General features: G+C 54.1%; 1 protein-coding gene across 10 annotated transcripts in view; it reads left to right on the top strand.

Annotated features, from left to right (window-relative positions):
- The window catches only part of ZNF213 (zinc finger protein 213), a 32,125-nt gene that overhangs the window by 5,214 nt on the left and 11,295 nt on the right, over nucleotides 1–15,616 (top strand). The window contains exons 1-8 of one of the 10 annotated variants that reach the window (XM_019714842.2): nucleotides 871–1,017; nucleotides 1,454–1,579; nucleotides 4,541–4,682; nucleotides 7,160–7,373; nucleotides 7,676–7,767; nucleotides 8,150–8,270; nucleotides 9,794–9,889; nucleotides 10,134–14,172. In XM_019714842.2, the coding sequence (XP_019570401.1) occupies nucleotides 4,626–4,682; nucleotides 7,160–7,373; nucleotides 7,676–7,767; nucleotides 8,150–8,270; nucleotides 9,794–9,889; nucleotides 10,134–11,182 (1,629 nt within the window). In that variant the 5' untranslated portion in view covers nucleotides 871–1,017; nucleotides 1,454–1,579; nucleotides 4,541–4,625 and the 3' untranslated portion in view covers nucleotides 11,183–14,172. Of the gene's footprint in view, nucleotides 1–447; nucleotides 762–864; nucleotides 1,018–1,453; nucleotides 1,580–3,748; nucleotides 3,997–4,540; nucleotides 4,683–7,159; nucleotides 7,374–7,675; nucleotides 7,768–8,149; nucleotides 8,271–9,793; nucleotides 9,890–10,133; nucleotides 14,173–15,616 lie in introns of those variants that run through there. The other 9 variants (XM_019714846.2, XM_019714844.2, XM_019714845.2 and 6 more) reach the window with 9 other exon arrangements.

The raw sequence follows: 15,616 nt of genomic DNA, 5'->3' as shown, positions 1-15,616 counted from the left end.
GAGAGTCGTTCCTTTGAAAAGTACTCGTCAGGAAGGACAGGGCGTCTGTTGTCTTCCTGCTCTGTGGGAGGATGGACTCCTGACTTTCATAAATCGCACCTATACTGACCAGCTCTTTGATTTTTCACTTCTCCGACTCTACTGAGCCCGGTTCTCCCCCCCTCATTCTTTTAAAATGCCCAATCAAATCGTATGGCGCTCAGCTCTTTCCTCTGCTGTCAGTTGTTACGGAATAAAATCTCTTTCCAACACATTAACTACTATCCGACTGTGTTTGTCTCTGACACGCTGCATGGTTTTTTTTTAATTTGTTTTTTATATTGTCACACACACAGAGTGGACAGGTTAGCAGTATATGGTATACTCCCATTTTTGAACTAAAACAAAATTCAGAACAGGTAAATTTTCAGTAGGGGGAGACCCTTGTCTCAGGAAGCTGGGCCGGAATTTGCCCTCCGGGTCCCCAGCATGGAGGCCCAGCGCCGGCCTCTCAGGCGAGTGCCCTAGCGCAGACTGCCAGTTTCCCCACGGCGGACGCCTACTCTAGGTCTCGCGAGTATCTGCCCCTCAGTTCTGACCGCCCCGGATGCTCCCGCGGCAGGAGCCCACAGACTGGCGCCGCGAGAGAGCAGGGAAAACCGGAAGTTGGAATGGAGCAGCCGGACGGGAAACGCGAGCACACCGGCCTCGGTCAGCCGGCACCAGGACGACCCTCCCGATTCCGCGGGGCTGCCGTCGGGGACGCGGACGGGAGCGCGCTGGTGAGGGCGGCTGGGCGGTGCCGTGGGTGGGGCGGGGCCATCGAGGCGTCAGCCAATCACCGGCGTCTCCCTTGGGCGAAGTAGTATCGTTGCCTGGACGACGTGCTCCCGGCGTCTGTGTTCGTGGGCTTGCGGAGCTGGGCGGCGCCGACTGGTGCGCGCGGGGTTCCGGGGCTTCCTGCGGCTCCGAACGCGTCCCCTGCGGCTGCCTCGTATTAGGGGACCGGGCCGGGAGGTCGTCTCCGCGACTCCGGGGGTGAGCGGGCCGCCGGCCGCGTGAGATCCCACGACCTGGTCTCCAGCGGCCCTGGGGGTTCTTAGTTTTCTTCTTTAAAAAACGTTTATTCCTGGGGCCCCACCTATCTAACACTTATAGTGGTTTTCTTTTCTTCTTTTCCGATGGTCAACATTTGCTCTGCTGTTTACTCGATTATTCCTGTCTTTCTTGGCCTCTCCCACATTCCTTTCTACCCCGTGATCTCTCCTTCCTAAGGCTAGGTCTCAGCATTGCCCTGTCTCCAACCTGGCTTAACCGCCTTAATTAGTACAAGGTGGTGGTGGTTGTTTTTACGTCAGATGATTCTTTGCTCTAGTTTTTATTATTCTGGGTGTTGTTTTGTAAGGTCCTCTTTAAGACCTGAGTTAGCTCTCAGGCTAATCTCTGAGGGTAGATAATGATTTATTTCCTAAAGGTGGTGTCTTCTTGCTCAAGCTCAGTTAAGCCTCCTTATACCAGAGTTGGCATTTGTGTTTCCCGTGCCTGAAGCTCCAATAAGTGCCTTCATCCTTGATATTTCTCTTTGTGACAGGCTCCTCAGGTGAGTACATTAAATTGGTGGTTTGTGAGCTAGACAGCAGGTGTTTTCTGTTGTAGTGGTATGGAGTTCTTACATAATTTTTTTATAAAGCCTTTTTAAAATTAAATTTAATTAATTAGTTATTTTAAGGAGGGCGCAGCTCACAGTGGGCCATATGGGGATTGAACTGGCAACTTTGGTGTTATTAGCACCGCGCTCTAACCAACTGAGCTAATCGGCCACCCGACGTTCTTACATTTTTAAATTTTAATCATCAACATTTAAAAGTCAGGATATTTCACGTAGAAATCCAATTCTTTTTGGTTTTTCTTGAATAATCCTCAAGCTTTGGCAATACTGGGCTCCCAACTGCCCCCTTTAAACAAAATATGGTTTCTTGTGGCCTCTGAAGTTCCTCCCCACTCTGGTCTTACACCCAAGACACCGGTCATTTGTTGTACTGCCTGGCAGCCGGATGCATTTAGGTTTTCATCTCTGCCTTACTTACTGACTCACCTTGTCTAGGTGCCTTTCTGAACTCTTTCAGGGACTGAAATTCCCACACTGCAAATGTGAAAGCCCTTCCTCCTAGACCTGCTTGTCCTAGAGCCAGCCCTGGAAGGAGGCTTCCTCTCATTTCCTAGAAGGAGTTAATGTCTGTCATATAGCAAGTGCTCAATAAATATTTTGTTAACAGTTAAATAAATGTTGAGACTTCATTTGGTCTAGTTTAGGCGATCCCCTGATGGGATTCCAACCTCTGGGCTTTCCCAGTATCCCGTAAATGTCCTTTTTGTTTGGTAAAGAAACTTTTGCCCAGGAATCAGGACCCCTCTTTCTGGGATTGCTGTGGACTGAAATGGTCCACTTCTGGAGTGAATTTCGTTAGTACTCTGGACACTGGCTATGCTCCTCCTTGATGGAGAAATGCTCACAGACTTAGCAGTTCATCTTTCCAGGGCTCCTTATGGCTTTTTCTCAGTGTGTAGCTCTCTCTGGCTTGAAAACAATATTGACTCTCGCTATACCTTTGTACATCCCTCTTTACCTTGAGAATTAAAATGCCTGGAAATACAGATGAGAGACAAACTCCAGGGCTAATTTTTCTTTCATCAAAGTGACAGTAGAATGGATCTGAGTCCTAATACTCCTAAAACATTTTGACTCCAAAAGGAGAGCTGCAAACTTGAAATGCCTCGGGGGCCAAGTGGGAACCAAACGTGGCAATCTGAGAGCAGGACTAGAATGTGGGGAATACGGGTCCAGGGTTGCCAAATGTTCTGACTTTTCAAGAAGATCAATTTTATGAGACTTCTCCTAATTTGTAAATATTGGAAACTAAGTTTAAAAAAAAATTAAACCCTTGTGAGCCTTCATAGCATGCCCATGGGCTGGTACAGGGGCCAGTCATGCCTGTCTTACTGGGTGAAGTGGATGTGTCTCGTAGGACTCTGATGGGCTAGGTGTTGGGCATGGGAACGTTTCCTGGAGGACCCTTCCTGGAATCAGTTTCCAGGCCTGACCCCACTCCTTTCCTGACTGAGAGGTGGACTATGAAGCCACTGGGGATGTCTCAGGGTCTGGGACCCCAAGAATAGTTGAGTCAGACTCTTTTACCCCTCTGTCCCCAGCCGTGAGAGGAAGCTGGGGTTAGGGAGCATCTAGAAAAATCAGATTGATCCCACATCCTTCCAAGGTATAGGGCATCCTTCCAAGGTAGAGGGGAGATCCCAGGTCTCTCTGTTTCCTAAGTTCACTCTTATGAAGAGAGAACTCGGTCCCAGTCTTGAAAGGAACCCAGAGGACCTGATGACCAGCTGAGGGGCCTTAAATCCAGGAACGTCTCTATATAGACACCATAGACCAGAAGCCCTGAAGGATGCTGAAAAGGACCATGATGCCCCTCCACCCAGCAAAGTGCCCTTCTTGTGAGGACAGCTGCAATGCTCTCTTTGAAATGTCAAATATCAAAATCCTCCCACAAAATATATTTTCCCATTCTGGAGCCTCTGCTTGGCTGGCATCACAAGTACATGTCCGATAAAGGGATCGTGAGCAGGCAACACGGATCTGGGAGTCACTTCCCAGCCAAGAGCAAGTGCAGCCTGGCTCCAGACCCCAGACCCGGAACCCTTGAAGCCGGGAACCCTGTAGGACTGCAGCTGCTCGGGGAACAGGATCTGGGAGGGACTTCCTGTTGTCCCTAATCCCGGTCTCCACTCAGCTTCCCATTCCTGGTGCAGGCTGGGGAGACTCCCTTCCCAGGGTAGGGGCCCCCGCCTCCCAAGGTTCCACCTCCATCTCCACCTCAGTGAGTGGGGGGCGGGGGCTGGGGAGGGCGCCTGGATCCCAAGACCCTTGCAGTGCAGCCAGCTGGCAGGAGGAAAAGGGGTCAAAGGTGGAAGGCTTGGAGAGAAGGGGGCCTGGACCCTGGTTGGGTAAGGGGAAGGACATCCTCCGGGAATGTGAGCAGGATGGACTCCTGGGCCCAGGCGGGTGATTGCAGCCGCAGGGTGGGCTGCTGAGAGCAGGCAGCTCACTTTCTGGATCCTAGGCAGGGCCGAGGCTGAGCACAGGATGTACGAGTCTGTGTGTCCTGGCCCAGGAGACAGCAGGGCCTGGATTCCTCAGCTGAGCTAGCTGTGGAGGGCGGGGCCCCACACCAGCACCTGTTTCGTAGGATCTCTGTGGGCCTTTTGGCTCCTGACAACAGGAGATACAGATTCCTCGTCAGCCCTGGCTTTCCCTGAATTGGTTGCTCTGAGATGCAGGGCTCTTGTTTCAGTGACAAAGGGGACAATACAAAATAGCATTCTGTCGAAGTGAGGGACCAAAGAACATAGTGAGGGAGGCAATTGGGTTGCATCAGGGAGGCTTTGTTTCTGATTGGGAACAGGGATGGGTCTCGTCCTGCATGGGGATTTTAGGGGGTACTTCAGAGGTGTCCAGGAGACACTGGCTGATTTCCTTTTGCTCTTCCAGGATCCTGGCCAGAAGCTGGAGGGGATTTTGCCAATAAGAGGGAGGAGAAACGACTCAGTTGTGCTTTCTAGCTCTGAGACAGAAAATGTCTGCAGACGGTGGAGGCATCGGGGCTGCCCAGGACAAGGAGAGAGCCCGAGAGGTATGGAAGGGGTGCCAGGGGAGGCATGCCCTGGACGGAACTGGAACAGAACAGGATTTTCATGGCAAGCAGTCTGGACCATTGAAAGAGTTGGACTCACTGGAGGCGCAGGGCTGGTGGAAGGGGGGTATTGAAGAGAAAATGGTGTGATGGGAAATATCTTCCATCTGGGAAACAACTTCTGCAGAACTCGATTGCTTAGCCTGATGAATTCTGTAGTCAGCAGACCAAAGGCCACATGAGGTAACAGGGAGGCCATGTGCAGGTCCTACTGGTGAGGCTGGCTCTCTGAATAGCACCCAGAGCACACAGGGAAACTTTAGTCTGTCCTCCACTGCCCTTGGCCTGAGACCTCATCTCCTCTCTCTAGGTCTGAGCACACAGGCCTTTCTGTACCTGTGCGTGTGTGTGTACATGTATGTATACAACCTCTGGGGAGACCAGACTCACCAGGCTTGGAATCAGAGGAATATGAGTTAGCCTCAGCCAGGTGTGTGACCTTGGGCAAGTCCCCTGGCCTCTCGGAACCAGGTGTGGGATTTATAAAATGTTGACCATGTGCCTGATATTCCCATCTGTCTCAGCCAGGTGGTTGGGAGCTTGGAGATAATGGGCACAAGAGTCCTCTGTAAGCAGTTCATCAGCCCACAGGAGATCATTATTGTAACACATAAAACAAGAATACCCACAGGCACCGGAATCTAGGTCAGAGAGAACTGTATTCCCTCACCTAGTAATTCCAGTGGGTATAAGTATAAATATAAGCATAGTGTTAGTTCTATGGTTTTCCTACCCATAGAAGCACAAATAATTGTTAACCACTGTTTGGTTTCCCTTCCACAGTGCCTTTGTCACACCGACGGGCCTCACACGTCCCAGACATTCTCTGCCGATGTTAGGTCTGCCAGCTCACATAGTAGAATAATAATAATAATTACAGGCCCGGTTCTATGTTTATCCAGAACTTTCCGGAGCAGGCAGCACTTTCTCATGTGTTAGTATCTGTGCAGAAGGCAGAGCAGCTGAGTCTCCGAGGCTGCCTTGCCCTTGTGACTTTCAGGCACTCTGACTCCTGGCCTGGGGTCTTCCCCTTCAAGCCCCTGACACAGACAGAGGTGGGAGGGCGTAGGGGAGGGATAGGCACGAGTTTCCAGCAGAAGGCTGGCCAGTCCCCGTGCTGTGGATACAATGAGGCTTCACCAAGGGCCTCCCAGTGTAAGGGAAGTGACTTTCCTGAGGCATTTGAGGTTTGTGGGGACGTGGTGCCTGCTTAGTGTTGAACAGCTAGTGAGGAATGGCTCTGGATTCGAGCCCCAGTCACCTGAATAAAAGTTGCTCCTCACCCTCCCAGAGGTCTGGGTCTGAGCCTGGTGTGACGACGAGGGGACAAGTTGGGAGGACTCTGAAGTCCCACTGTTGGGGGGACAGAGCTGAGGGGCTGAGCCAGAGAGGAGTTCTGTCAGACCAAGGCGGGCACCAGGCCTCAGCACACTTAGTGACAACCTTGGGCTTTTTTCTTCAAACCAAAAAACTCCAACAGCTCCAACCAAAGTGAGGCAGGCAGGAAACTACCCAAGGACACATGATGCTACCCTGTCACCTTTAAGACATGGTGGCCCTGGGGGTGACTTGGAAGTCAGATACACCTGAGTTCAAATCCTGGCTGAGTCACTCATGAGCTCCGTGATCTTGGGCCACTGTCTGATCTCTGAGCCTGGGTGTATTAGTGTCCTGGGGCTGCCATAACAAAGGACCACAAACTGGGTGGCTTAAAATAACCAGAATTTATTCTCTCACAGTTCTGGAGGCCAGAAACCCAGAATCAAGATGTCAACAGGGCTCCCTCTCAAAGCTCTAGAGGAGGATACTTCCTGCCTCTTCCAGCTTCTTGGGGTTCCAGGTGTCCTTTGGCTTAAGAGAGCATCACTCTAATTTCTGCTTCCATCTTCACATGGCTTTTTCCTCCATGTTTCTGTGTCCTCTCTTTTTATAAGGACACCAGTCATGGGATTTAGGGCCCAACCTAAATCCAGGATAAAGTTCATCTCAAGATCCTTAACTAATTACATCTGCAAAGATCTTTTTTTCTAAATCAGGTCACATTCTGAGGTTCCCAGCAGACATGAATTTTGGGGGGACATAGTTCAACCCACTGCACTTGGTTTCCTCATATGTTAAAAATAACAGTCCACAGTGCTTGAACTGAGACGAGGCAGCTGCCCTTTGGGCACTTGGCCAGCCTGCACCTGGCAGGGCCCTAATGAGCTGCCTGCCTTCCCTTTCATGGGTGAGCAGGAGATGCATGGTCCCCGGCGACTGGAGAAGGAAGCAAGGCCAGTCCTTTAAGCTGTCTTTCACCTGGTTGTGCGTTTGGCCAGCCTAGGTGTCTTCTCCTGCAGGGACCCCCAGACATGGAGAGCATGGAGCTTGGCTGTTTCCCACTCTATCCCAGTGCTGATGGGGGTTGCCATTCCTAGGTTCCAGGTCACGGGCATCCTTGTCAAGAAATACTTTCTCAGTCAAAGGAGACGGTGCCTTTGGGAGCCACCCAGGAGTCACCCCACATCAAGACAGAGCCTCAAGAGCCACACCCCGAAGGGGCATCTCAGGAGGACAGGGCTCAAGTTGCTCAGGGCTGGGTGCCCCTGAGCCAGGGCTCCAAGGAGAAAGCTCTCCTCCTGCCTGGTGGAGGTGAGGAGAGGGATGTGGAGAGGGGGCACTTTCCTGAGTGGCAGTTGTGGGGAGAGGTGGCAGCCTACAGCCCAGGAGGGGAAGAGGCCCCTGCCATGGTTAGGGGAGATGCCTGGATGTCTGCCCACCTGCCTTTTGGAGGCCGCACCTCGCAGCCTCAGAGCCTTCTGACCCTCCTCTCGGGTGGGGTCGGGGTGGGGTTTGAGGCAGCCATTGGTGTGCCAGGCATGAGCCCATTCAGGGGGAGCAGCAGGGCCCAGCAGGATGAGGTGGCCGCCCTGAGGACCTCTCTCCTCTCTCAGCCCTCCCCTCCCCCCAGGTCCCTGTGCTTTCCCCTGAGGGGAGGACCAGAGACCAGCAGATGGCCGCGGCGCTCCTCACTGCCTGGTCCCAGGTGAGTGTCCCTGTCCAAGGCTGGAGGAGAGATAGAAAGATGTGGAGGGACAGTGTCTCTGACTGAATTGTCCTCCACATCTGAGCACTGGACTTGAGGGTGGGGGCTGGAAAGGAATGTGCTGGAGATCCAGAGCTTTAGCTGTGCTGTCAGAAAAGAAGGCCTGTCTTTTTGTCTCCTGTCTTCTGCTGTACACAACTGCCTTGTTCTTGCCTTAAACACGCCATCCTTGGGTGGCTCCTGCTTCACCATCAGTCCCGAGGGCAGGCCTCATTCAGGGCAGCAGGATGGGAATCTGGGGTCTCAACCTCATCTTGGCACCATGGGGCCACTCCACTGTGTCCTGGCATGGCCTGCAGAGTGGCGTTTCATGTTGTTTCAGATGCCAGTGACCTTTGAGGACGTGGCTCTGTACCTCTCCCGGGAGGAGTGGGGGCGATTGGACCACACGCAGCAGAGCTTCTACCGGGATGTCCTGCAGAAGCGGAACAGGCTGGCCTTGGGTAAGGGCTGATGCTTCCCGCGGCCCTGGATGTCAGAGGTGGGGCCTGTCACACTGTCACCTCCCCGCTTTCCAGGGCTTAAAACCCCAGTCATTGTTTACGTAGACCACACCATTCTAGAACCTTCCTCGTGATGGCATGCCCTGTATCTGGGCTGAGGTGGTAGCCATGAGCCAGATGGGGCCGTTGAGCACTACAGCTGTGGCTAGGGCAACTGAGTAATTTTATTTCATTTTAATTGGCTCAGATTTGAACTGAAATAGCCACACTGTACTTGACAGTGCTGACCTCGAGTTTCTGCTTCTCTCTGGTTCATCTGTGGTGCTTATTCCTGTGGTTTCACCCTCCTTTTCCTCGAAGCCCAGCTTTAGAAGTGTCTGAACAAAAAGCTTCGCCTTGGGGTCAGGGCTGCATGCTCATGGTAGGGGGAACATGGTGTCAGCTAATCTGTCTAGACCCATAGACTCTGAGTGGTCACATCTGCCCTGAAGGGCATGTCCTCTTCTCAGAGGGGCCTTGGCTCCACCAGTTTTTCTCATATTAAGTAGTTAAGCCCCAGGATTTGATTCCTCACTTTCAGACTCTAGTTTTCTTGGCAGATTTTTATGAGATCTATTGGAAAACTCAGTGTTCAATCATTCATTCTGTCAACACACATCTGTTGCACACCTACTAGTCCAGGTGGAGCTGGGGGCTTCGTAATGCCACCTCTTGACTTCAGAGGTGGGCTGAGACCCCCGCTGTCCCAGGCAGACCCCAGGATCCCAGCTACCCTGCTCACACCTTTAATGATCTCAGGTTTGCTTACCACCTGTTATTGACACTCCCAGGGCCCAGACCAGCAGGTCTGGGCAAGTCCTGGGAGATCAGAGGGAGCCTAGCACCCATTTGCAGTCCCATGGCAGGCTTCACAGGTGCCCTAAACCACCTAGTTGGTCCAACACATTCCCTTCCTCCGTGGGGCTTGGATCAGGGCATGGAGGCCAGGCCACCTGCTCTCACTGACTTGACCAGAATTCCTGGGCCCTCACCTGGCGACTTAGCAAATGGACCTTTGGGCCCTGGCTTCTGGGTGGTCAGTGTCCCTGGCCCTCTTGTCTCAGGCCCTCCCATTTGGCCTCTTGTTGCCCCTGGCCCTCCCCCAGGAGCCCTTTTGCCCATGATCCTGGGCAGGTACAGGAGTGGGAGCCTGTGTTTGGTTTCCGTCATTGCTGAGCTCACTGCTGGGGCTGTGTGAGGAAGGGGGTTGCCAGCAGCTGACCTGGCCCAGCCCCTCTCCCTTTACTTCTAATGCTCATTCAGAGAAACAAGACAGCGTCCTGACTCAGCCCTGAAAAGAGTGTGTCTGTTGGTGACCCTGGAACATGCTTTCTAGAGAGGGTGGCACCTGACCCCAAGCAGTGTTTGTGCTCACGTGGTTTTACCCGGTGTTTCCAGTGCATTGTTACTTCTCAAGGGGGTAGTGTCTTCTGCTGGGCAGCCCAGAAGGTCCATAACTGAGCACAGCATCTCTTTTTGGGCAGGGTTTCCCTTCAGCAGAACTTTCTGGGCCTCCCAAGTGCAGAGCAAGGGCGAGGCCTCAAGCTCGTGCCAGCAGACAGGAGATGAGGAGAAGAGAGGTGCGTGCAGAGGTGATGGGGGGCAGTGGGATCGTCACGTCACTCCCAGATGCACCTTTCAGTGCAGGCTGTTTCCTGTGGGGTGCAGACACATGGCCCTTCCTGGGCACCAGCCTCCCCGCCCCTGCAGAGGGTGGTTCTCACTTCCAGGGTTCCCCTCACGTGCTTGTCTTTGCCTCTATCTCCGGAATTCCCCTGGGTTCCTCATAAAAGCCTCTTTCTGGCTGGAAAACTCTTTCTCCAGGAGCGTTGGAGGTGGGGAAGGAGGAGACGCCGCCATCCCCAGCATCGCTTGGGGATGTGAAGTCCTTCAGGACCAGGGCAGGGAGAGCCCAGGGGGACGTACTGCAGTGTGGGCGGCAAGCAGCCAGCGGCCAGAGCGCGGGGCCAGCCAATGATGATGGGCAGCCGGGTCTCCTGGAGGAGAGACAGCAGCAAACAGCCCCTCCTGACAACGGCCTCCCAGAGAAACCCAGCGAGGAGGAGACGGGTGTCCCAGAGAGCAGCGAGGAGGGCCTGGCCCCTGATGGCGATGGTGACGCCAGCAAGAAGACCTACAAGTGTGAGCAGTGCGGCAAGGGCTTCAGCTGGCACTCCCACCTGGTGACGCACCGGCGCACGCACACGGGGGAGAAGCCCTATGCCTGCACGGACTGCGGCAAGCGCTTTGGCCGCAGTTCGCACCTCATCCAGCACCAGATCATTCACACGGGCGAGAAGCCCTACACCTGCCCCTCCTGCTGGAAGAGCTTCAGCCACCACTCGACGCTGATCCAGCACCAGCGCATCCACACGGGTGAGAAGCCCTATGTGTGCGACCGCTGTGCCAAGCGCTTCACCCGTCGCTCGGACCTGGTCACCCACCAGGGCACACACACAGGCGCCAAGCCCCACAAGTGTCCCATCTGCAGCAAGTGCTTCACTCAGAGCTCGGCCCTGGTCACCCACCAGCGCACCCATACCGGGGTCAAGCCCTACCCGTGCCCCGAGTGCGGCAAGTGCTTCAGCCAGCGCTCCAACCTCATTGCGCACAACCGCACTCACACCGGGGAGAAGCCTTACCACTGCCTTGACTGCGGCAAGAGCTTCAGCCACAGCTCGCACCTCACAGCCCACCAGCGCACCCACCGCGGCGTCCGGCCCTACTCCTGCCCCCTCTGCGGCAAGAGCTTCAGCCGGCGCTCCAACCTGCACCGGCACGAGAAGATCCATACCACGGGGCCCAAGGCCTTGGCCATGCTGATGCTGGGGGCAGCGGGGGCTCTGGCGTCACCCCCCCCTGCTCCCACCTAGGAGGCTGTGAGCGTGGGGGCAGGCCCCGGGGGAGGAGCAGGGCAGTTGCAGCGGCTGTAAGGGGGGGCAAGGGAAGGGAGTAGGGGAGGTGCTGGCATGGGGGTGGGCATGGCAACGGGAGGAGCTAGGATGAGGGGCAGGTACACTCGCTGCAAATTAAAGGCCTTGGAATCTAGCCTCGGCCTATTGCTCTGTCTTGGGGGGCCTTGGTGACTGACCCCAGACTGTGGGAGGCTCTTGGGTCAACTGTGTGTCCTCAGGCATCCCTGAGTCATTACTCTCAGGGCTTGGGCCCCCTCTTCCCCATTCTTGACCTGGCTTGGGGCCCAATCCAGATGTTTGGGACCGTAAATCTCCAGGCAAAGACTTCTTAACACAGATTTCGGGATCTGAATTTAACCAGCCACTAACGGAATTGTGGACCCCCTGGCAGATGGTCTGCTGCTGCCATCACTGTTGTCCCAGGGGCATTGCTCACCGAGTCCTGGACCCTCCCTTGGCTCTTTAGCAGCCAGGAGTGGGACAGATCCAGCTTGGGAACTCATGCTCATTGCCTCCTGCCTGCCCTGTCTCCTTCTCAGGAACTGGGCCAAGTTTTGTGATTGGACATTTTCCATCTGCTTCCACTGGGGTCTGGCTGTAATGCAATGAGGATTCCTCACTTACCAGGGGACCACTATCTCCTGATCCCTCTGAGGCTGCGGCCAGCTCCTGCTAACTGGTCTCTTTGGACATGCCCTTGGTCTCTTTGCACATGCCCTTTATAATTTGCCCTACCCACCCCTGCCTGGCTGTTTTACTCCTGGCCTTCTGGTTTTTGACCTCTGTAGTTTCTATTTCCCCTTCTCTACTATTTTTCCTGGGAGGGTTGGGCTCAGCCTGCTTATTATAGAAGATTTGCAGCTCAGCTCCCGAGATAACGTGCAGTTCTGACCTTGAGGACATCTGCATCAGAGAGGCCTTTGAGATCCCACCTGTCTCTGTGGATCACAGGGCCAGCAGGGTGGCTGCAGCCCTGGTTGCCCCCAGCTCCTAAGGGACGAAGTGGCTTGAACAAGATAGTGGACTGACAACAGTAATAATAGCTGCCAGTTGTTGAGCAGCTGTCCTCCCAGGCATGGGTCCAAGAGCCATATATGTGTCACCTCTACTCTCCACAATGCTAAGCAGTGGGTTTTATCCCAGTTTTATAGATAAGGAAGATGAGGCTGAGGGTAAAGTCAAATAACCTGCCCAGTCATACAACGAGAGAGCTAGAAGTTGGAGTTTAAGGCCAGGGATTTTACCATGTAAAGAATACCCATTTCCATGCACCCCAACAGCTAGTGACTGTCTAATTAGGGCATGATATTATGAGGCAGGGCTGTCTAAAAAGAGTAAGGCAGACAGACTTGACCTTCTGGGGCTCTGGACTCAGCTGGAGATGGAGGGGAGAAGGGGCATGTCAGCAGCAGGACGCCAGGAAGCTGCTAACGAGTGGGAGCCCAGGCAGGACTTGGTGTGTATCTGGGAGGTCTTGTGGAGTCTAGGGTTAGGTTGCTGGCAGGATTGGTTGATGGCTCTTAATTGAAGAGGAAAGAAGGCAGTTTTCTCCCTTCAGCTTGTCTTCATGGCTTCGGTCACAGCCAGAAATGGGATTTCTCTGCTTGGCTCAGGGTGAGGGGCAGAGGGGGCTGATGCACCTAAAACACTTTGGCTGCTCCCATGAGCTTGTGTTCTAATGAAGGAGACAGATGGGAAAGAGACTTGTTAAAATGACACTGGGCGCTGTCATCACTTGGCACAAGCTTAGCACAAAGTACTCATTTGCACAGTGGCTATTCATTTGCTTCTTTGGGCTACATATCCAGCATGTCAGGACTTGAACCACTCGGGGGTCTGTCAAGTGAGCCAAGGGGTCATTTAAAGACTTCACTCTGGCCTCTGAGGAGCTCGGAGACCATGGTATCCAGGAGAAACTTTCCCCTTTCCATAGCACAGTGCAGAGGGATGTGGTTCCAAGAACCCCATAGGTCTAGGTGCACTTCCTATGTATCTATGCAGAGGCCACCATTCTGGGACAGACCTGGTGAGAGCGTTTTGGCAGTTTGGGAAATACCTGACAAGAGCAACTAAGACGGGCATTGTGGAAGGGCCTGGAATGTCAGGGTAAAGGGTGTTCATGATTTGGTGAGTGATGGAGCATCACTGAGAGGTAGCAGGCTGGGAGTGGGGAGACATCAGGTTCTTGGTGTCTCTGGCTAGCGGTTGAGGAGGCTCAAGTGTGGCCTGCATCCTCCTGGCATCTCACACCTGACATCCCAGCTTCGGGGCACTGGAGAACCCGACCTGGTTTACGGTCGACGTGCGAGTTAGGAAGAGGGTGAGGGCACAGGGGGAAACAGTCTCTGTGGGCTTCCCACGGGCTTCCCACCCGCTTCCTGTTTGGCGGAAGGCTCGGCCCTGGTCCTGGTTGAGGGCGCTCTGGTCCCGGCTGGCCGCGCTGCCCTCCCCGTACGGGGACGTAGGCCTCAGCACAGCGCCAGCCTGGACAGCTCCCGAGCTCTCGTGACCGCGTCAGGAGTTGAGGTCTAGAGACCCGAAGGGGTCTCGTCTGGGGCCAGCCACATGGGGTCGCCTCACAACCCAGAAGACTGGTTCCAGAAGGCTCAGCCCCTCCCGTTCTGCCCTTAGCCAATCAAGTGCCCGGGCGGAGAGGGGCGGGCTCCAGCCAAACTGACCAAACATGGGCGTCCTCGGAGCGGGTCTTTTCCCCCGCCCCCGTCTCCACGCCCCCAAGCCGCATGGTTGCCGGGGCAACTCTCCGACGCTTTCGGCGTGGAAACTTTCCTTTTTCCCTTGGATTCGCGTTGGAACCAACGTCCTAGAGCTGGGCTCCTGGTTTCGTCGCCAGCCCCTGAGCCTACACCGAGACGCCAAGCCTCCTGATGGCCTAGAGAGGATGTGGACCCAGGGCCAGGGTCACTTCCGGCTCCTGGCGTCGAGCCCGGGTATGTCGTTGCTGTCCGGGAGGCCTGGGGAGCCCGAACCCGGCAGTTACATCCGGCCCTGGCGGTGGTCGGCCAGTACGCGGTACCTGGGGGGTCCCGGACCCAGCCCGGACAACTCCCGCTGGCCCTCTAGCACCTTCTGAGGCTGACGTTGCTGCCAGCGAGAGCCCGGTGCGAGTGCAGCAACGGCTTGGAAGGAGACCGCGGTCCACTTGGGGGTGGAGGGAGCTGGGTAAACTGAGGCGGCCACTGCGGAATTGGGGTTGGGGGAGGAGCGTGGCTCTGGGTGGTGCGTGGAGGGTAGTAAAGGGCGGGGAAACGTTAAATAGGGGTTTTGCTGCATTCACATTCACTTTTCAAGTATGAAAAGAATGCGTTCCAGGTTCTTTAGTAAATGTTGAGGAATAAGCCATGAAAAAGTCAGACAACACCCTTGTCCTCATGGGGTTGGCTCTAGTGAGAGAGACTGGCAAGCAGATAAATGACACATACATTAATTTCAAATAGTGACAAATACCAGAGAGAAAGGACTAGGGTGAAGCAGTAGAGGATGTCGGGAACTGATTGTCAGAGAAGGCTCCTGAAAGGAGGCAACATTTAAGCTGAGACGTGAAGAATGACAAGAAACCGTTTCACAAGGATTTGAGGGCAGAGCCTTCCAAGCTAGGAGAACAAAATTAATAAAGGCCCTGCCATGAGAAAGAAATTGGTGTTCTAGGAGCTCAAATGACAGCCCTGGTGGGAGGGAGGGGCCGGCAGGAGGGATGGCTAGAGAAGTGAGACTTGTAAAGGGGCTGTGGCCTGAAGTTTCTCCCTGGTGTCTCATGGAGGGTGGAGAATGGGAGGTTATGAGAATGGCCCAACCTTTCTTATGGTCCAGTCTGTGACATGTGGTCAGGCAGGCTTCCTGCCTGGGTTGCAAATGCAGCACTCTGTGGCCTGCACCCCAGTCACCGCCTAGAGCACACCAGTTTTTGTTCTCAACTAACAAATGTCTAGGCCAACCATTAACATTAATACAATCAGAGGTCACTGACCAGAACAGGTTGGGCTGAAATCTTCAGGGAAAAGTGGAAAAGATGCCTGGATGGCATAATCCTGCAGCCTCTCATGTACCTCATGCTCCTGTGGGCATGTCCATGTGATAATTCCCTGGGACTAGCCACTCTTCATTGAGCACTTACTGTGTGATAAGAGTTAACACTGGGCTAAGTAGTCTACATGTATTCTCTTATTTAATCCTTATAACAACCCTGAGGTAGTGAATCAGGATTCAGTACAACTCCAAATAACAGAGACCCAAAATAATAGGGTCTTAAACAAGGTGGAAGTGTATTTCTCAAGATAATGTCTGGAGGTGGGCCAGAGGTAGGCACCCTATGGCAGGACTGGTATGGGGAGCCCTAATCCACCCAGTCAACAGAGACCCAGACTTCTAGTCTGC

Source organism: Rhinolophus sinicus, linkage group LG18, assembly GCF_036562045.2.
Source record: "Rhinolophus sinicus isolate RSC01 linkage group LG18, ASM3656204v1, whole genome shotgun sequence".
In the NCBI taxonomy this organism is placed as follows: domain Eukaryota; kingdom Metazoa; phylum Chordata; class Mammalia; order Chiroptera; family Rhinolophidae; genus Rhinolophus; species Rhinolophus sinicus.
This window is presented reverse-complemented; position numbering and strand designations above follow the sequence as displayed.